Source organism: Coturnix japonica, chromosome 21 (assembly GCF_054131305.1).
Source record: "Coturnix japonica strain WE chromosome 21, WE-NBRP24, whole genome shotgun sequence".
Taxonomy (NCBI): domain Eukaryota; kingdom Metazoa; phylum Chordata; class Aves; order Galliformes; family Phasianidae; genus Coturnix; species Coturnix japonica.
In genome coordinates, this window is record NC_140683.1 from 7,706,712 (window position 1) to 7,726,581 (window position 19,870).

General features: G+C 59.0%; 1 protein-coding gene across 1 annotated transcript; it reads right to left on the reverse strand.

The window, feature by feature from the left end:
* Positions 1-146: 146 nt before the first annotated feature.
* On the reverse strand, positions 147-19,543 carry SH2D3C (SH2 domain containing 3C). Its single transcript, XM_015879303.2, has 12 exons — positions 19,407-19,543; positions 17,063-17,675; positions 13,360-13,399; positions 6,094-6,222; positions 5,513-5,961; positions 3,822-3,946; positions 3,072-3,649; positions 2,743-2,858; positions 2,429-2,600; positions 1,720-1,831; positions 821-1,027; positions 147-709 (listed from the first exon to the last, which is right to left on the reverse strand). The coding sequence occupies exons 1-12, from the start codon at positions 19,444-19,446 to the stop codon at positions 534-536; spliced, it is 2,757 nt and encodes a 918-aa protein (XP_015734789.2). The 5' UTR covers positions 19,447-19,543; the 3' UTR covers positions 147-533.
* Positions 19,544-19,870: the final 327 nt, after the last annotated feature.

A 19,870-nucleotide genomic window follows, 5' to 3' on the forward strand; every position in this document is an offset into this window, starting at 1 on the left:
AACTACAGTGTGCAAGAGGGGGCGTGGTGTGAGCAGCATAGCACCGCCCCACGCTGTGATCCCACGATTAAAATCAGAATTATCAAGGGTGGAAAAGACCTAAAGATCATCTAGTCTAATTAACAGCAAACCAGGGGATCCCGGGGTGGAGGAGACCCTCCAAAGGGAGAACGTAAAAGTTTATTGTATGTAAGAACCGAGACCGTGAGCTATGTACAGGTATTTACAGGACAAAATGAACGAGCCTAAGTATTTACACCAGGAAATACCCAAGAATCTGTACATCCAGAAGTGAGCGTGACAACGTATTTACAAGCAGGTAACCAGCAGCCGGTGGTGAGAGGGAGGTGGGAAGGGGAGGAGAGGGGCACCGTGCAGCCATGGACCAGCAGGGCTGGGCGATGGATGCTGTGCTCATCCCTTGTTCTGGCAGTGCCAAGGAGCTGAGTGGCAATGGGAAGTGGCTGTTGTTCCTTTTCCTTGTCCCCACATTGACACTGTGTCCCCTATGAGGAGGTGTTCTGTTGTTGGGGTTACAGCTCGCTGAAGCGCACTGCCGGCTCCAGTTTGTGGGACAGAGCTGTAAGGACCTTGTCGAACTTCTCGTAGCGCTCGGCCTGGCTGCTCTCAGCCCCACGGCTGCCCCACAGCAGCCGCAGCTGGAACTCGGTGCTGAAGATCTCCAGCAGCTCTGCTCTGCCCTGGAAACCTGCATGGAGAGAGAGAGTCGGTGACATGGAGACGGGATGGGGACCCTGTACCTGTGGGATGCTCCATCCAGCACTGCAAAGGGAAAAGGGCTGCCCCCATCCCTGCTTACCCTGCAGCTTCACCTCGGCGTTGGTGTGGTACAGACCACCGTGGTGGGCCACCATCCGTGCAGCTTCCAGGTGGGCCATGACCACCTCCACGCCATTGTCCGTGGCCTCCCAGGGCTCGGGGCTGTCCACCAGCGCATCGTCCCGCTCCAGGAGAGTCACCAGGGGCAGGATGTGGGGGAAGGTGGTGTTGGTCAGCGGCGGCCCTTCTGCAGAGAGAGGCTCAGTGAGCACCACTCGTGACCCTGGCACTGGTGGGTACAGGGCTCAGTGTCACTGCATCCTCCACATCCCTCTCCCTGTGCCCTGAACCCACACAACACTCTCCTATGGAGCTGGGCTGCCATCACACCCCTGGGGCAGAGCTCTGGCTCAGCTGCAGCACAGACATGGCTGTGGCTCTGCAGCAGGCTCTGCTTGAGGCCATCGCCTCATCCAGCACCATCTGGGCCTTTCTGCTTGTGCCCAGGAGAGAAGCAGTGCTGTTCCTGCTCTGGGAGTCTCTGTGTGTCCCAGGGCTGCAGTGAGCAGTGGGTGAGCAGATCCCAGGGTGCTGCGTGTGAGGGAGATGCAGCTTTTCATCCTCCCTGACCACAACCGGCCGCTGTCCCCTTGGCTTGGCACGCACTGCCATGCAAGCACAAGGATTTGGCTCGGTTGAGCCATGTTTGTGCCCAGCTGCTGGTTTTATTTAGTTATGAAATGCTTCCCTGGGAAGGAAGGGGCAGCCGAGGCCAAGCAGGCACTACAGGGCTGCATTGAGGCACACGGGAAGTGTCTGGCCCTGCTGGGAGAGGGATGCAGCTCTCCAACATGTGCCCCCCCCCCTCCCCCAGCAAGGATGTGCTTGGCTGAACCAGGAAGGAGCAGCCAGGTAGGAGATGGGAGCTGCCCTTCTCACCTTTCCCTTCATTCAGGCTCTTCAGGAATGGCTTCAGCTTCTTCTCATAGAGGATGGCACCCTCTGTGTGCCGCTGCCGAAGCACCATCCAGGTCTGCTCCAGCCGTGCGATCTGCAAGCAGAGGGGAAGTGCTGCTTCTGAGCCCCACGGCCACAGCTTGTGCTGCTGGCACTCATGGCCAGAGACTGCATGGCCCCAGAACCAGGCTGGGCTCAGTGCTTTTTCTCCTGCCATGCCCCAGGACAGCAGCCTCCCCACCCCACAGAGGCCTTGAAGATGAGACGCAGGGAGGGTGCAGCCGTTCCGCTGCCTCTGTGAAGGCAGGAAGCAAAGCTTCCCAGCTGGGCTCTATTTAAAATTGAATTTTAATCTCCTTTCATCTTCCAAAGGGAGCAGTGTGGCCCGGAGACGCTGCTGCCACGGCCTTGAGACTGATTTGTATTGTACCGGAGGGCAGATTCATTTCCTCTCAGGAACAGAGCCCAGCACAAAACAAAAAGCCCAACCGCCGACAAACAATCACATCCCGGCAGCACTGGGCTGTCTGCTCCACACAGGGGACGGCTCCTTCCCTTCACTGCTTACTCCCCAGTGGATGCCTTTGCATGGTCCCCCTCCTCCCACCCCAATAGGTGAGCAATGAGGGGAGGGGGTGTTTAGGAAAGGGGCTGAGCCCAGGCCACGAGGATGAAGGCAGCATCCCCATACCTGCGCCATTTCCAGGGCATTCATCACAGCTGCAAAACTGAACATGTTGCCCATGGTGCTCTTCAGCTCGGCCGCCAGCTGGATGGTTTTGTGGAGCAGTGCTGCCCGCTCCTCTGTGCTGCCCGTGCAGCCCAGAATGTCCACGGCGATCATGATGGACATGGTGTGGAACCTGTTGCAGGGCGAGAGGCAGAGCTGGGCTCAGCGTGGGGGCAAAGAGCTGGGGGTGCTCCTGCCACTGCCCCCAGCGTGGGGGTTCAGTAGGACCACAGGAGGTGTGATGTCCCCCTGTGCTGAGCTGGGATGTGCCGTACCGTTCCAGCAGGTCAAGCCGGAGCTGATGGCCATGGGGCAGGGTAAGCAGCTCCATGCCTGAGCTCACCCCCATGAGCCGCTGCATCTCTGCAGTTACGCCCAATATCCGAGCAACCTGGCAAGAAAGGTGAAAGGTGATTAGACCTGAGCAGACTCCAGCAATCCTTTGCCCCAGCCCAGCCTCTGCCGGCTGGTGCAGGGCAGCAGAGCTGAGAGCAGCGACGCTCTGAGGCTCAGGGATTCCAGGGCTCGTGGGCACTGTTTCCCTGTTAACCTGGAGCAAACGGAGGGCAGCCGTGCCCGTCCCTCCCTCCTGGCCCCGCCGTACCAGGCAGTCCACTTTGGTGATGTGTTTGGCGAGTGTCTTGGCATCCACGTCCGCCAGCAGCTCTTTAACCTTCTTGAGCACAGCCATCTCCAGGGGTTTGTTCTCCAGGGGGATGAGCAGGGACTGGAATGCTGCCGGGTTGAAGGAGGAGCACGTCTCCACGGTGGGGGGCACAAAGCCCACAAAGTCCCGCTCTCCTTTCAGCCTCTGCCCTGCCTCCGCTTCCCCAGAGCCGTTCTCCACTGTCCCTCTCTGCCCTTCCTCCACCTTTAGCCTTTCCACGTAGCTCTTTGCTGGCAGCTGCTTGGTGTCGTGAGCCGGCCGCTCTCTGCTGATGGGTGAGGTGGGGTGCAGCTGGCAGTAGTGCCCCGTGTCGGGGTCACTGTAGCTGTTCACAGAGGGAGAGGGGGAGGCGCGGGCGTAGCCGTGGCATGGTGTTGAATGGGTGCTGTGGGCAGGGTCTGGCAGAGGTTTGTTGCTGCTACCCGGGCACAGCTGGGGCTCGCTGGACCTTCTGATGACCGGGGAGGCCGGGGTGATCCCAGCTGCTTGGCAGGTGTGAGGCTTTAGCCGTGTCACTGCAAGGAGCAGGAGAGGATTTGTTAGCGCCTGGAGGTGTGCACACACCAAGGATGCACCACGTATGCAGGGCAATGCTCCGTGCCCAGGGGCTTGTCTTTACAGCCAGCTCTGACCCCTTCCCCAGGCCCATGTCTGTGCTGAGCTCAGCCTGAGCCGAGTGATGCCTACCTGTGCTGTATGCAGGTGAGGTGGGGTTCTCTGAGATGGGTGACATTGGGGAGTGCAGGTCCTGGATCTGGTCCACGCTGACAGCACAGTTGCGGATGATGTCCCTGTGGTGCGGCAGGGACACGCTGGGGAAGACAGAAACATCAGACTCTGAACTGAATGCCTGGGCAAAGGTAAGGGGTTGTGACTCCTCCCCACAGGCATCAATACCTTCCATTACCACGGCAACGAGTTGAACCCATAATGAGCTCAGCTGGAGCCAGGAGCAGGGCAGAAGGGGTCAGTGCCTACAAAAAGCAGAGCCAGCCCTACCTGCAAGGAGCCTGGTTCTGGGAAGAGAAAAGGGCACCCTGATGGCAAGGTACAGGGATAACATGGGATTGGATGGGGTGAATCCAGGGTACTGTGGGGAAGCAGGTCCAGCAAAGGAGTGGGAAAGTTTCCTAGCATTGTGGTGCACGGCTGCAAGGGGGGTATCTGATGCTGGGTGTGTTTGATGAGCTGTGTTGTTCTCTCCCAAAGCTGGGGAGCAATGCAACGTGCCTAAAGCTGGATGAATGCCCAGCTGGCTCATAGTGAGAGCTGAGAGATGCTGCGGTAAGCGAGCTGCATGTGTGCTCCTGTAGCAAACTAGGAGGTCTCGTGTCCTTGGGGCAGTGGTTACAGCCTGACACAAACACCATGAGTCAGTGGTGTTGCAAAAGTGGCTGTGGTGGGCTGAGCAATGCGAGCGCTTCAAGAAAGCAGGGCAGGCAATGAGCTGCCCTCCCTGGCACAGGCTGCTGTAATGTGTTTGTAGTCCAGAGTGCTACGTGTCTGGTGGGAGCAGGATGGGAGAACAGCTGTGATGATGAGAGATCTGGGGAGTGCTGAGGAAAGGCTGATGGGTTTGGGCTCTTCTGGACGTGTGGATGTTCTCCTGAAAGCCCAGGTGTTTCCATTCTCCCTGCTGTAACAGTTTGGTTGCCTGTTTTCTGCTGGCGTGTTCCTACCCTGCCCTTGGGCTGAGAAGGTTGGGGTGGTGAAAAGGCAGCCTGGCTTGCAGACAGGGGGTCAGGCTGTGTGTGCTGGGGACACAGTGGTGATGCAGGTCCCCTGGCCTCTGTGCAGGGGTGTGAGCATGCTCTGCCTTCCCTGGTGGGGCCTGGGCACCCTGAGGCTGCCAAGAGAAAGCCATGTGAAGGAAATCTTATTCACCCCCTGTGTAACCTGGCTGTTGCAAAGGTGTATGTGACCTGCGCAGCCTTGTTAGAGGTTCAGTGTGGTTGTGCAGACCCCATCCACTCAGCTCTATCATATCCTATTAGTAACTCCTTGCAAATACCTCAGTGGAAAAGGCTCTAAAATGAAGCTTGGTCAGAAGCAAGCCACCAAATGCCCTCGTGGTGCTGGCTGACACTCCTGCATCAGCCTGGGAAGCTTCGACAAACCCTGACACGCAGGCAATCCTGGACTAGATGATATAAAACACCCTCTGCCTTCTGGACTCTGTGATGCCAAGCTGTGTGCTCGCTGTGCACTGCTGCTGTGGCTCAGCATGGCTGGCAGCCAGCCTGGGAGAAAACCCCAGTTCCAGCTGGGTCCTGGCTCCTCTCCCTGTGCCTCTGCTGGTTTCCATGCCTGCACTGTGGCTGCTTCCACCCCCAAACCCTGCTCCTGCCTCATCCTTGGGACCGATCCCCTGCACCCACCTGGTGGAGCACCCTTCAGCCCTGGTGATCTTGTCGGCCGTCAGCCCATCTGTCATGGTGATGCTCCTCCTCTTGATGTGCCCCCCCTTCTGGGAGGCCGGGCTGTGGGACCCACCGTGCTTCCCATTGGCAAGCCCATAGCTGGCCTCCAGGTAGCGCAGGGGGAAGGTGCGGTTGATGGGGCAGTAGACGATGGCCCCGCTCTGTTCGGAGATGGCCTTGCGGTTGCCCACGTAGAAGCGGACGAGGGCGGGCACGTTGTCAAAGCTCTCCTGCTCAAAGAGGTACTGGACACGGCTCCGGCCGTCGCTGGACTTCACTGTCACCTTGTTGATCTTGAAGTGGAGGGGCTCATTGCGCCAGCGGCACGTCAGCACGTAGTCACCCAAACTGGTGAGCGAGTCGCGGATGAGGAAGTCGCCGTTCCTCTGCACGAGACTCTCTGAGACCTGGATGGGGATGGGGCAATGGCTCAGACACGGCCCCGTTGGCTGTTATTTAGGGCATCCCCCTCATCATGGCTGTGAGTTTCAGGAGTTTCCCCGTGGCAAACCCAGGCAGCCCCCCCTCCCCATCCTCACCTCCCGTGGGATGCGGCCGTGGTACCACGCGTGGCTGCGCAGGTCGGTGCTGCTCAGCTTCAGCTCCTCTTCCAGCTCCTTGTGAAGCTTCTCCGGTGATGAGTCAAGGATGTATTTCTCCTTGGAGAACTGTACAGCAAAGAGAGAAACCATCAGCTGGGGTTTTGCCATAAGCAGCACAGCCACTTCCCTGCAGGGTCCAAGGGATGCTGTCCCTTATCCTTCCCACTGCCAGCACCTTCCACATCCACTGTGTACACTGGCTGCAGGGACTGGGAAGGGAAGGACTGTCCCTTGGGTGCTGGTGAGTCCCATGTGCTGGGACTGCAGGGATCTCTCAGGGGGGGACGTTCCTGATGTCACCTACCAGGAGCAGACCTGTCCCTGAGGACAGACGCCTGCCCCAGCTCCTTGTCCAGCACATCCTGGGCTGAAACGCTGTGGGAAGCACTTCTCCAGGAGGAAACCCATGTTGTTCCTCCTCCTAGAGACATCCCCCTCCAAAGGGTTAACTCAGCTGTGTTTAGCCTGACAGCAGCATGAATAGTAATGACAAATGTAAAGGAAACCTTCTGCATCGAAATGAGCTCTTACCAGCACTGGTGCACCTGAGCCTGGAGGATGCAATTTCCCCTCCTCCCCTTCCCTGGAGAGATAAGGATTGCGTCACCTCTCCATCGGGCCACTGCTCTCTGCCACCACGGTGGGGGCATTCCCGGAGGGCAGGACATGTGTCAGAGGGGGATGTGTGTGCAACCAGCACAGCAGCTTGGCTGGAGCTACTGGGGTGTCCTGTTGTGCTGGCAGCCCCTTTGATGCATGCTGTCATCCATGCTGATATTGCTTGTGTGAGCTCAGGTGGCTCAGTGGCTCCAGCTCCTTGGCTCCATGGTGCTTGTTAGGGTAGCACCGCTGGTGTCTGTAAGAACAGGCCGGGTCTTGAAGCTGCCTTTGTATTGTTCCCGGGAGCACCAGGGGCTTCAGCCTCAGATTCTTTGCACCTTGTCCTGTGCCCTGAGCCGGTCTCTCTCTGCTTCTCATAGCACAGAATGCTGCTCTCCCAGCCTGTGCCCTCCACTCCTGGGACTCACTGAGTCCCTCAGCAGCTTTTGTCCCCTCTGCCTGGTAACCTCCCCAGCCTGGAGCTGTGTATATCAGCCAAGTTGGGCAGCAATCCCAGGGACGAGGCTCCAGCCTGAGGAGGTGGGAGGAGGAGGTGGGGGAACAACAGTGTGATGGCCTAAACTCTCCAAGGCTTGCCCTCACCAGCCTGGACCTGCCTCTGTTCCTCCCTTCCAAACTGCTAACGAGTTAAAGAAATAAATAAATACTCAGACAGTGGAAGTGAAAGTGAATAAACTCCTGAGTGCTCCTCTGGCCTCAGTTCCTCCCCAAAGGAGGGTTCTGCTTGCTGGAGCTGCAGGGATGAGACACACGGCTCACATATTCCTGAGCACCTCCACTGCCCTGGGGCCTGGAGGAGACAAAGCCATGTGGCACTGCTGAACCCTATGGATAATAAGTGGTCGCCGGTGAACGCTGCTATAGTCTGGCTGCATCCTGGGGGGCTGAGGCTGAAGCAGATGCCGTTTCCATGACAATACTTTGCTTGGTGTGAGCGGCCATGGGTGCCCCGTGCTGTAGCACTGCTGTCCCCAAGCACTGGACTGCCGCCTGCATGGGAGCTGGGGTCTAACGCCCCCAGCAAGGGGATTAGCATCCGCTCTGCTCTATGCTGTACATCTGGGTTTCCCCCCAAATCCTCCCCATGCAAATGCATAAGATAACAAACACAAACCCAGCTGAGCAGTACCCGGTGTCTCCAAGCCGGGATTTGGGCAGCAGCTGTGCCAGGAGCTGGGTGCTGAGCTGGGGAGAGGCACACAGGGCTTTGTGCCCTGAGTTGGGGCACTGAGGACAGCTGTGAGCAGAAGGACCCTTAGCCACATGATGGGCATCACCCTTTCAGCTGCTTGGCTGGGAAATGAGCTCCCATCCAACATTTACAGCCACCAAAAAGCCATCGCTTGGTGACTGCAACCACTCCAACCAGGGCCCCGATGCATGGAGAGCCCACTTCTTTGGTATGCTGGCACTCTGGGGGCTGTCCTCGTGCTTTACATTGGCTTCGTGCTGCTCTGCTCCATGCTGTGTCTCGGAGGAGGCTGTGTGTGGCTGCCAGCTGGCACGACAAGGCGGCCGGCCCGGTGCTGTCAGCAGTGTGTAAGCGGATGTGTGAGCACCAAGCTGAAAAGGGCACCACTTGGTGCTCTCTGCTGTGCCAAGAGGACATCAAAAGATGTTCAGCCTGATGTGAGGTCTTGCATGCTAGAGGGCTGGCTGTGGAGAAAATCCCTGACTTCCACTAGCACCCAGCTCAAGCATATGATGCTGGCTGCCTGCTCAGAGCCCTAAGGCTTCCTCCTGCTGAGTGGGATGGAACAGGGGTGAGAGCGGTTCCCCAAACCAGCCAAACCAGCTCAGGAGCTGCCAGAGATGGTGCCAAACTTTGCCTGAGGAATCCCAACCAGTAGCCAAGGTGGTGTGGCTGGTGAAAGGAGAGCTCCTCCATCACACCCAGCAGCAGGCAGCCTGTTTCATGGTCTGCAGGTACAGGAGGGGATTCCCTGGGTTCTCCATCCCTGCTCTCCTCTTTTCCTCTACCTGCTGCTTTCTTGGCATAGGAAGCGCCTTTGGTCGCAGCTATGGACTAGAATTGGCAGCCAAAGGGCAAGAGCTGGGGGGTGGAGGGTGCTGACAGCTGTGTTCTGTGTAAAACAGTGGCTCTGCCTGGTGTGAGCAAAGCTCCAAAATCTGGCACTTGGCTTTTTCTCCTTGCAAAGCTGCTCTTATGAAACAGGAGTGATTTGCAGCCTGCTTCCAGCTCCCCCCTCCCGGACCTGAAGCAGCTGAAGTCAGCATGGAGAGCAAGGTGTATGTGCACCCACCCCGCCCTGCGATAACATCTCCTGGCTATCCTCAGGGCACAACGTGCAGCTGCTCTCACTCTCCTGCTGCCTGCCCCACAATGGGACCCTTGCTGGGGAAATCCCAGACCTTACTGTTTCTCTTCAAACCCCCAACTCCTGCTGCTGGAGCAGACGTGGGGCCTGGGAAGCAGAACTAGGAGGGAATGGCTTAAGAAGCCACTTGGAGCAGGTGTATGGGCAAAACCTCAGAGTCACCAAAGCGCCTTTCTTCTCTGCTTAGCTCTGCATCAGGCAATGGGCTACTTCACAGCAAGGGGTTTTAAAACAAACATCCTTGTTTCGGCAGCCAGCATCATAGCAAAGCTGAGCACTGCTCTACTTGCCTGATGCAAAGGCTGCTGTGTTCACCAGTCTGCCCAGTGCTGCCTGACCTGCCTGTGTGCCTGAGGATGGACAGCCCACCCTGAGCAAGGGAAGAATCAGGTATTCATGGGGTTGCTCCTCACCTGCATGCAGTTAATCTCACTGATCTTGATGTCCCTATGGAAGAGAAATAGTTTTTCCTTCCATACTGTCTTGCAATGACTCTGGGTGTTTAAATAGACTCTGAGAAGGCTCATGCCCATCTCATGGGTTGCTGGAGGCAGCTCTTGGCTATGCCATGTCTCCACTGCTCCCCAATGAAAGCACACAGACTGAGCTGTCCTGGTGCACAAAGCCTTTCTTAGGAGTGGTCCCAGCCATCCAAAGGGTCTCCTTTGTGGCAGCTCTGGAGCAATGATGTCTGGCTGACAGGGGTGGGGTGGCTGGGTACATTGGGATGCTGCAAGGTAGGACGGCTGCTCCTGCTCATGCTATGGGGTGGTGCAGTGCTGTCCTAGAGGAGCAGGTCTCTGGTGCGGTATGGGGTGTGTGTGTACACACATTTCCATCCATCTCTATATTACTTATCTCACTCTGAGACGGCGGTGGCTGCTGCTGCTGCATCCCTTTTCAGAGCTGCTATTGGCCAGAAATGATGTCAGTGCTTCCCAGGCTGGGTGCACTGCCATTGGCAGCGAGCAGGGATGCGGCTGTCAGCTGGAAGCGCTCCAGTCATTCATGGGGACTTCAGTGTGTGTTTGCTGGGCACACTTGGACACAAATAGATGGTGAAGGATCTGGCAGGGCCAGGTGAGCACTTAGGGCTTCACTTGTAACTGTTTCTGTGGCTGTGCCCTCCATCCCCTCCCGCATCCCTGCATGAAGGCCAGGCACCCACCTGTCCCTCCCTTGTTCTGGCAGCAGCTCACCACGATGCTGTGGTGGGGCACATCCCCTGCTGTTGCACAGTGGCCTTCTGACAACCAGAAGAAGCTCCTCTGCTTCTCTCCATTTACCCCCACTCAGCGATCACAATCCCTGGCTCTGCACCGAGATCAGCAGCGATCATGACAAGACTTGAAATGCTTCCTCTGGGCTCTGAGTTACCCAGCATAATCTCTACAGCTCAGCACCCACCTCCCGGAGCAGCACTGAATCAGATGCCAGCATTGCTGCCTGCCAGCTCCGGGCACTTCTCACCCTTTTTAACTTGCAGCATGCCAGCAGCTCGTGCTTCAGTCAGACTCTGCGTGGCTCTTGCAGTGCTAAGCGCCTTTGCTCAGTGGGTAAATGAGGGAACAGCTTCCTGGCACTCCGTCCCTTTCTCTGCTTGTACAAAACGCCAAGAATCCAAAAATAGGATGTCTAGAGGTGGAAGTGCCACAGGACAGGTGACAGATGGATGCCGGCTCTCTGTAACACCGCAGTACAAACAGACCCAGGCCGGAGGGCTGTGTGCCCGTCGGGGCCGAGCCTGCTGCTGCTCCCGAAGCACCTTTAAAGCCGAGCGCTCCCTTTGACCGGCCTTCCCGTGAGCGAGGGATGCCGCTGCGCCCATCGCTCCGTCAGAAGTGCCGGTTCGGTGCCCCGGCTTCAGTATCCCACTGCACAGAGGAGCCGAAGCACCTGAGCGGGGAAGCACTGAGGACACGAGGGCTTGAACCTTTGGCTGCCCCCCGCGATCCACGCAGCGCCCTACAGACAGCGGCCCCAAGGTCAGCGCTGCCCACGGGGCTCTTCTCCCCCCGCAGCCCCACGCGACCCCCACCCGGCCCCACATGCGGACACCCCCGTGCTGCGGGCATCCGCTGCGCTGCGCTCACCTGCACCTGCATGAAGGAGCCGCGGTAGAAGCAGCAGGCAGCAGCCGACAGGGCGCTCCATAGGCTGCAGCGCTCCGTCATGGCGAGGAGCGGAGCGGCGCCCCCGGCCCGGGCTAACCCGGCCCGGCCCGGGCTGCACCGGCGCTGCCACCGCCGCCGCCGGGCTTCAATTTCAGCCGCTTTCCCGATTACCTCATCCCTTGTCGGCAGGGATGGGAGGCACCGAGGATGCAGCTCCGCCCCGCACCGCCCCGCCGGGACCCGCGGCAGCCACAGCGGCGCTCAGCGGCCGAGAAGCGGCGACCGGGGGGGAGCGGCACGGCGGAACACGAGGGTCCGACCCCGCAGCCCCCACGGGAACCGGCCCGTCCGGGTGCAGCGTGTTCCCGAGGGACTCGGGCGGCCCGCTCGGCTGTGTGCTGGGGGAGCCGGAGTGCTGGGGCGATCCGTCCCCGCTGGGATGAGTAGCAGCCCCTCCAGGGGACCATCACCCCCATCTCTGCCCTGCCCTCTCCAGTGACACGCGGCGCAGGGACGCTCGGTCCCTCGCCCCATCCCTCCTCACGCTCCTCATCCCAGCGCTGACACCGGCTGCCTGCTTCCCACGTCGGCTGTCTCCGAGTTGCGTTTAATTAAGGCTCTGCTTTGGTTTAATTAAGGCCGTGGTTTCACGGGTTGCACGAGGCGGTGCGCTTGGCTCTGAGCCCCGCAGCCCCCTCTGCTGCTCCGTGAGCTGGGCCCGGGGTCGGGCTTCACGTCCCCCCCCGCTCAGGGTCTGGGGGCAGCAGCAGAGCTGTCCTTGCAGCCACCCGCGTGGCCTCGGCGCTAATTAATCCAGCCGAGCCCCTCGCATCCCCAGGCAAGGAGGAGGCAGGCAGGGCTGACGAGATACGGGTCTCCAGAGCACAGAACAAAGAGCTCCAACGCGCTCGCCGGGTCCGAGCTCTGCCCTTTCTATTGTAGGTCCCCGCGCCCGTGGGTGCCTGCAGCCCCAGCAGCATCGCGGGCAACGAGGGATGGAACAGATGGGAGACGCCGCTCCGTGAGGATCCGACGGTGAATCACACGCCGGCAACGGCTGCTCCTCCGCAAAGGGCTCGGCTGCTTCCCCTCCCGCGGCGGATCCGATGGAGCCGAGCCCGTGCTGCCCCTTCGCAGGAGCACAGGGAAGCTGGGACGTGAGTCAGTGGGTTTGCAGCTCCCTGCCTTCACCTGCAGGAGGGTGAGAGCTGCGGGGTGCCGAGCACCCCAACCAGGCAGGGCTGCAATCAGCCCGAGAGCCCCCGGTGTCTCACCCTCAAGCACTCCAGATTATTCGACTTATTTGACTAGAATAGCTGCTGTGGCTGCAGCCTTTGGGCTGCTTCCATAGCCAAAGGGAAGTGGTGTATCAATCACACACGCTGCCCGTGGGGCTGAGTCTGGATGGGTGAGAAATAAAGGCCAAATGGATCGCTTCCACTTCTGACATGTGCCTGGGCAGCAGGGGATTCTCCCAGCTCAGCAAAGAGGATTTGATCCTATAGGCAAAGCCACATGCATCGATCTACACCAGTCCATTAACTCACAAGCCATGCAATGCTCCCACCTCTGGGTGCTTACAATGGCAGAGGAACCTTTCCCTATGGTACTCCATAGGGATGCCCCAGATGATGATGCCCCAGCCCTTCTCAAACAGACCCCCATGAGGCCATGGTGTGGCAGCACACTGAAACAGGCGGCCTTCCAGCCCTCCATCCCCAAAACACATCGCTGTCCTGATGGTCATCACCCTGCTCCTGCCCAGCTTTCCCCACCCCATGGTGCCAGCAACCTCCTGCAAAAGGGCCAGCTCTCCTCTAGAGCCAGGCGCCTCGCTAATGAATTTCTGGCCAGACATGAAGAGTCCTCAGGAATGTTAATAGTTTGCTGGAGGATAAGCAAGAGATTTGGAGAGATTTACACCGACTTTCATGTGACAGCCCTGTGAAAGTGGCTCAAACCCTTCCTTTCCTACGTAGGGGTGGAAGGAGGAGGCAGCAGTGATGGAGAGTGATGGGGAGCACAGAATGCAGGGAGCAGCACTGGGGGCACTGTGCATGGACTGCATGATTTCTGGCAGGAAATGTCTTCTGAGGACAAAGAGAGCCTAGAGGAGGCCATGGTCTTACCTTCACGTATTCGCTGCCGGACTCCAGGCCATCGTGGTGGCTAGAAGGGGGAAAATAAAAACACATGAGCAAAGGGCAGTGGGGTTTGCTAAGATGGTGGTGGCACGCAGGGCCTCATGCCCCCTCTGATTGCCTCGTGCCCACTCGGGACAGAGCTTAGCCTTCATAATAAGATCAGGAAAGAATGGGTCTTTTTATGGGATCTTTCCCCAAATCAGCTTGGGGCCAAATGAGCAGAGCTGGGCAGAACTGGCAGCCAGGATGGGGTCTGCAGGGGTCACGGTGCTGGGGCAGAACAACTGAGTGCTGTTGGGATGCATCACCTGGGCAGGTATTGCTGATTGCTGCCCTACAGCTTCGTGCAGCACCACAGAAATCAAACAGTCACTGAAGGTTGCCATGGCTCAGACTGCAACTCCCACTCTCCTTGGTGGCATGTTCACTCTTAGCCCTACTGATAACGAACCCAGTGCCTGACACACAGCGGCTCTGGCCACTTCTGTGCCATTATTTCATGGGGGAAACGAAGGGCTTTTTTCTTTCCTGAGGATTTAGCAGTGCTGCGAGTGCCCTTTGTGCACCTGTGTGTGTCTGTGGATGAGCCCAATGGAAACAGGAGGAAGTCTGAGGGTGGAGAGGTTATAACAACGGAGCTGGGAAGCCCTGGGGATGGCCGAGGTGGTGGCTACCAGGTGCCGACCTGCTGGTGGCATTGCAGTGGGACAACATGAGCCCTATGAGACCTGTGGGTACCCCCACCCCACCTTCTTCTCTTCCCAGTGCCCACCCTTCTGCAGCAGCTTGGGAAAGGAAAAGCAGGGCTGGAAACCAAGGGGTGAAACAGAGAGAAGAGCATTTGGAGGGGGGCACAGCTGCCTCGGGCAGCTGCAGGCTGCCTGCCCACCCCAGCGCTGCCTCTGCAGCCTGTTTGCCTTTCACACGGCCGCAGAGAGCGCCTGGTGCTGCGAGAGCCGTGAGAAAAACCGGCGGGAGGACGGGGGCCTCTGGGCAGGAAATTGGGAGCATGAGAGCAGCTGGGAGACGCTGCGAGGAGGGGGGGCCTGCTGGGGAAACAGCAGCAGCTGCGGCTGGGGGGAGCAGGGGCTGCAGCCCCCCCCGGTCTGTGCATTCCTGGAGGAAAAGGCATTTTTTGGGGTAGCGAGAGCCTGGGAGAAATTCCAGGGCTGCCTTTGGAGTGCGGTACGATGGTTGAGCTGCTGGGAGTCACAGCTCCTGCTTGGGGTTTCTTTAGGGTTTCTGCTGCTTTGGGGTCCAGAATGGCATGGTGATGACCTGCAAATGTGCCAGGCTTTGGGCTGGGGAATGTCATGGAGTTCATAGAATCACAGAATGGCCTGGGTTGCAGAGGCCCACAGTGCTCACCCAGTTCCAACCCCCTGCTGTGTGCAGGGTCACCAACCAGCAGCCCAGGCTGCCCAGAGCCACATCCAGCCTGGCCTTGAATGCCTGCAGGGATGGGGCATCCACAGCCTCCTTGGGCAACCTGTTCCAGTGCGTCACCACCCTCTGGTGTTGTTCCAACCCCAGACTAGAACTTAGGCTCTGCTTGTCCTTGAACACCAGGGCTGTGCCCCAAGGGAGCTACTGTGCCTCAGTTTCCCCTCTGCATCCATAGGGCAGAGCTGCCTCCTTTGAGCTCCGTGCTGGCTGTGCTGTGCAGGGTTTGCCGGTAACGGCAGCGCTCTACCCATACCCTGCGGGAAGTGGGATTTCCTGTGCTTGGAGGGAAGCTGAATCACATCTGCCCGCTGACCTGCCTGTGGGTCACCTCCTGTTGGTCACCGTGTCCCTGCTGTGTCCCTGCTGGCGTCACTGCTACTCGCACCCGGCCACCGCCCAGCTCTGAGCATCCCCAGGGCCGGGCACTGCTCTGCTTCAGTACAGTAATATTCCAAAGCAGCCTGATCCTTCAGGGAGTACCTTGTGTGTGTGGGCAACCTCAGCCCACCTTGCCCCAGGAGCCTGAAACTTGATCAGGAGACTTCATCCCTTTGTACGGGTACTGCCTGTTCTCAGCAGCCACCCCTGCCCCCCCTACAATGTCCTGGCAGGGAGGGACTGTCCCTGTCCCCAAGGAAGCGCCTGCACAGGAGGAAGGGCTGGGGAACAGCGCTGTCCCAGCCCTATTTCCGCCCACCCACTCTGCTACACAGCCCGGCCATGGGGATGGCTCCGGCACACAACAGTTCCCTGAGCCCTTGGGCACAAAGAGCTTCAGTGCCAAGCCCTGCTCCAGTCACTCTTGTGCCTCAGCTTCCCCAGCAAACAGCGTGCCCAGGATCATCAAGAGAGCAGCCCTGGATGATGCAAAAAGGGATTTGGTGCTCAGTTTTTGGACAGCCAAGTCCACACGCTGGCAGTTCCCAGAGCTAAAGCACCTGGGTGACTGACAGATGTACCCACACCGCCTGGTTCCCACTCTTGCCAGCCTAAGGTCTAACTCATTTTTGGGAAGGGGACACCCTGCACAGGTGCTTTGGAGCCCCCAAGCCCCCAGACTCTGCCCCCCAGGGGGACCCACAGCCCCGAGCTGCTCTATCCCAGCGCTGGGTCACAGCCAACCGTGGTTTTGGCAGCCGCAGGCGATGCACTCTCTCTTTCCATCAGCAAATGCCGGGCCCTGGGTGGTTCCTCCAGCATTCACACCAAGGCTTTGTGCACCCCAAGCAAAGCCTCTTTCCCATCCCTTCCTCTCCCTCCCCATCCCCTGCGCCGTGCCGGGGTGCCAGTCCCTTACCTGCCCTGTCCCAGGGTGGGAAACCTCCTGCCCACTGCTGTCATCGGCTCAGCCAGCGCCTCAGCTCCGGGATGGGGACAGAAGCTCAGCGGGCGCTCCCGTGCCTGGCTCTGAGCCGGGACGTGGGGATCGCGGGCGGTGGCGGACCCTCCTCCTTCCCGTCCCAGCCCTCCCCCGTCCCTCCCTTCGCGGCCGGCAGGAATGTGAGGCCGGTTCCCACAGCCGGCACGAATTCCTTTTCCTTGCCCCGATCCTGGCGCCGTGCAAACCCCCCCCCAGATGTCAGTGTGTGCCTCACCGGTGCTGAGTTAGAGGGGCTGAAATGGGGGGTTATGGGGCTGGTATGATAGGACCTTGTTACTGGGGGAAATCTGGCATCTCTCTCTAGTGCCCCTCGGTTCCGTGCATGTTTGGGCTGGGATGACTTTGATCCCTGTGCCCAGCTGATGGATGGGGCTAAAATTCATCTTGTTGGTTTTGAGGTCCAAAGCCTCTAAACAAGCTGACCCTCATCTGTGAGGTCCCCAAAACATGGGGAAGGGTTTCACTGGCAGGTGGGAGGAATGGAGCCAGAGTGGCTGGGCTTTGGGATTGCCTCTGTGCCTTGAGAGGGGAGGAGGACAGAAGGAATGGAAGAGTAGGATGATAGGGATGGGTCAGTGCAGGTTGCGGCTCTGCACTGAGCTCCAGGGCTGGGACAAAGCTGCTGGCAGGACAAAGGGACACCCGCACGGAGTGGGGCCGAGCGGTGTTTCCACCCCATCCGGAAATGGGAGGGAGCAGAAATCCCACAGGAAACCTTGCTCTCATAGAGAGGGGCCACAGTGTGCTAAGGTCATGCTGTCCTGCTGGCCAGCTGCATCCCATGGGGACCCCGCTGTGTCCCAGCCCCTTGTCCTGCCCAGGCAGCACAAAGTAGGCAGGGCAAAGCCCATAGAGCCATACCTGTCCATGGAGCTCTTCCTGGGCTGTTCTTGCCCCTTTTCCTGGAAATCTCCATCTGTGGTCTCTGTTCCTGGTGCTGCGTTGGGGCTGGGGGCCAGGATGACACTTGGTGCCTCCATCCCAGGGCAGGGGCTGTTCCCTGGGATCTCTTGGTCTGTTCTGGCCTTTTCTGCCCCTGGGGATCCTAAGGGCAGAGCCTCATCCTTCTCCTGCTCTGCTTTTCCAGAGGCTGAGGATGGATCTTTTAGTGTGCCAGGCATCTTCTGCGTCTTGGGGACAGGCAGTGGAGCTGTGCTGGGTATCTTGTCCCTGGAGCTCTCTTTCTCTCGGCAGCTCTGGGTACCCCTGGCTTTGCCCAGGCTCTTCCCCACCTTGCCCAAGTTGAGCCTGGGCATGGTGCCCATGTGGCTGTACATGTCCGATGAGCGGGCATAGGGGACAGGGCTCTTGGGCATGGTGTTGAGATCATCCTGGGTGCTGCCAAAGGGCTCTTCCAGGAAGCCTTGGGGAGAGCCCAGGCTCTCAGGAGAGCGGGGGACCACTGACACACGCCGTAGAGTGAAGGAGCGAGGAATGTTGCTCAGGCTTTCAAAGCCTTTGAACTTGAAAAACTCTGACAAGGAGAAAGGAGAGAGGAAGGGGATCAGAACTGGGCACAGGCACCACACCACTGGACAGCCTGGTGCCAGCCCAGCTGCACTGTGCATTGCTGGTCTCACCCACTATGGTGCCCCCATGGGCTGGGGCATACGCAGTGCTGCTGGTGTCTGTGCCAGATCCAGGACAAACATCCTGTGCTGCCCTGGGTAAGACAGTGGTTGTTTCCCTACTGCAGCTGTAGGGATGGAGCCACTCAGCCTCAGCGAGAAGGGGATGGAGGAGGCCAGAAATGACTCCAAATCTCTTCCTCCTGCTCTTGCCTCCTGCTCTCCTGGAGATGATCCGGGAAGGGCCCTCTCCATGTTGAGAGCTGGGACACGCTGCATTTCCCCATGGTGTGGGGTGCTGTGGTTGTGCCTCGTGTACACGTTGTCAGGCACAGAGCAGGAACTGGCCATCAGCTGGGCCCTGTGCTGTTCGTGCAGCAGTGCTGGCTGTGGGCAGCCTCCTGCCTCCCCACTTCCTCAGCTCAGCCCCTCGCAACCTCCTTGCAGCTCCCTGTAGCCACCTGCAAGTGCTGAGCTCGAATCGTTCACTGCAGGAGTATTTATAACCCTGATGGGAAGCTCTGTGTTTCACACCTCGGTGCTGTGTGCTGCCGTGGTGCTACCCCAGTGTCAGCACACAGGGCACAGCAGCACTGCACAGCTGGAGGCCTGGTGCTCTGAGTGCCCCCGGGGTTTTGCAATGCTTACACAGCAGGGCTCTGTGCAAAGCCTCTTCCCCTTCAGGTTTGCTGGGGCAGGAAGCTGAATGCTGCAGCAGTACCTTGCCAGGAGCCTGGGTGCTGAGGGCCCATGTCCTGCACAGTCTGCAGGGTGCCCCTGCTGCCAAAACCTCATGACCTGGACTCTGTTAATGACAAAACTGCTTTAGGTTAAACATCCCCTCAGCATCCGAGCATCCTCTGTATCTGAGGCTGCTGCAGGGTGGGAAAGCTGGGGGCCTTCCCCATTTCCCCCGCATTCCACCACAATGGAAAATCCCAGCTTGGCTGGGGCCGTGGGAGATGGGTTTTGCTCAGCTCCCGGGGGAGCTCAGGGGTCGGCCTCCCTCCGGCGCCGGCATCAGCACGATGGAGGCAGAGGAATGCGGGGAGCAGCAGTGAAGGCAATGTCCTGCTCAGTGCAGCGCTGGCGGCGTGCAGCCCCATGGAGCCTCCTCCGAGGGCTTTGGGGAAAACCCGAGGGCTGTGAGAAAGAGCTCAGCTCCCTCCTGGTGGGCAGCAGCACTTCCTCTGTGCTCAGCTCCCACCGCTTCGGTCCCGAGCGCGGCTCCATCAGTGCGGATTTACCCCCAGCATCCACCCCATCCCTCTGCTGCAGGAGCACACAGAGGGCTCCTGGACACCCCCAGACCCAGCTTGCAGCCCCAGCCATGCAGAGGGGTAAACGCTCCCTGAAAGCTGTGATTTGGGGGATGAGAGCAATGGTTCACCCCTGTCACATGCTGGCAACCAGTGCAAGCAGACTGCTCCCAGTCCAACCCCAGCACCAGAGCCATCAGCACCAGGGCTTGCTCCAGCTGTGGGGATGGAAGCCCCCAGAGCCCCCAGTTTCTTAACAAAACTGAAGACTTCTTGCTAATGAGAGGTGACCACGCTCACACTCACACACCCCCTTCCCACCCAGGCCAGCCCAGGTGAGCACCCAGCACCCACCCCCTCCATCCCGATACGACTTACTGAATTTCTTGAAGCCCCCTCGTTTCTGGCCCTCAGCCATGGCTGTGCTGGGTGGAGGCTGCAGGGACAAGTTTATAAACTTGAAGCCTGTCCCTGCCTGCTCCTCCCTTCCTGTCCCCCCTCCGCCTCTCGCTTTGCTCTCTCAATCACTCAGCGCTTCCTCCTCGCTGCTGCCATCTGCTCTTATGGCAGCTGCTGTCCCCGCTATCCCCTGCGGTCCCATCCCTTATTGTCCCTTCAGTCCCATCCCCTGTTGTCCCTGTAGTCCCATCCCTTGTGATCCCTGCAGTCCCATCCTCTGTTGTCCCTGCAGTCCCATCCCTTGCTGTCCCTGTGCTCCCATCCCTTGTGATCCCTGCAGTCCCATCCCTTATTGTCCCTTCAGTCCCATCCCTTGTTGTCCCTACAGTCCCCTTCTGGCTGCTCTGGTGCCATTAATGGGATTAATGTGCTTTAGGGCTGCC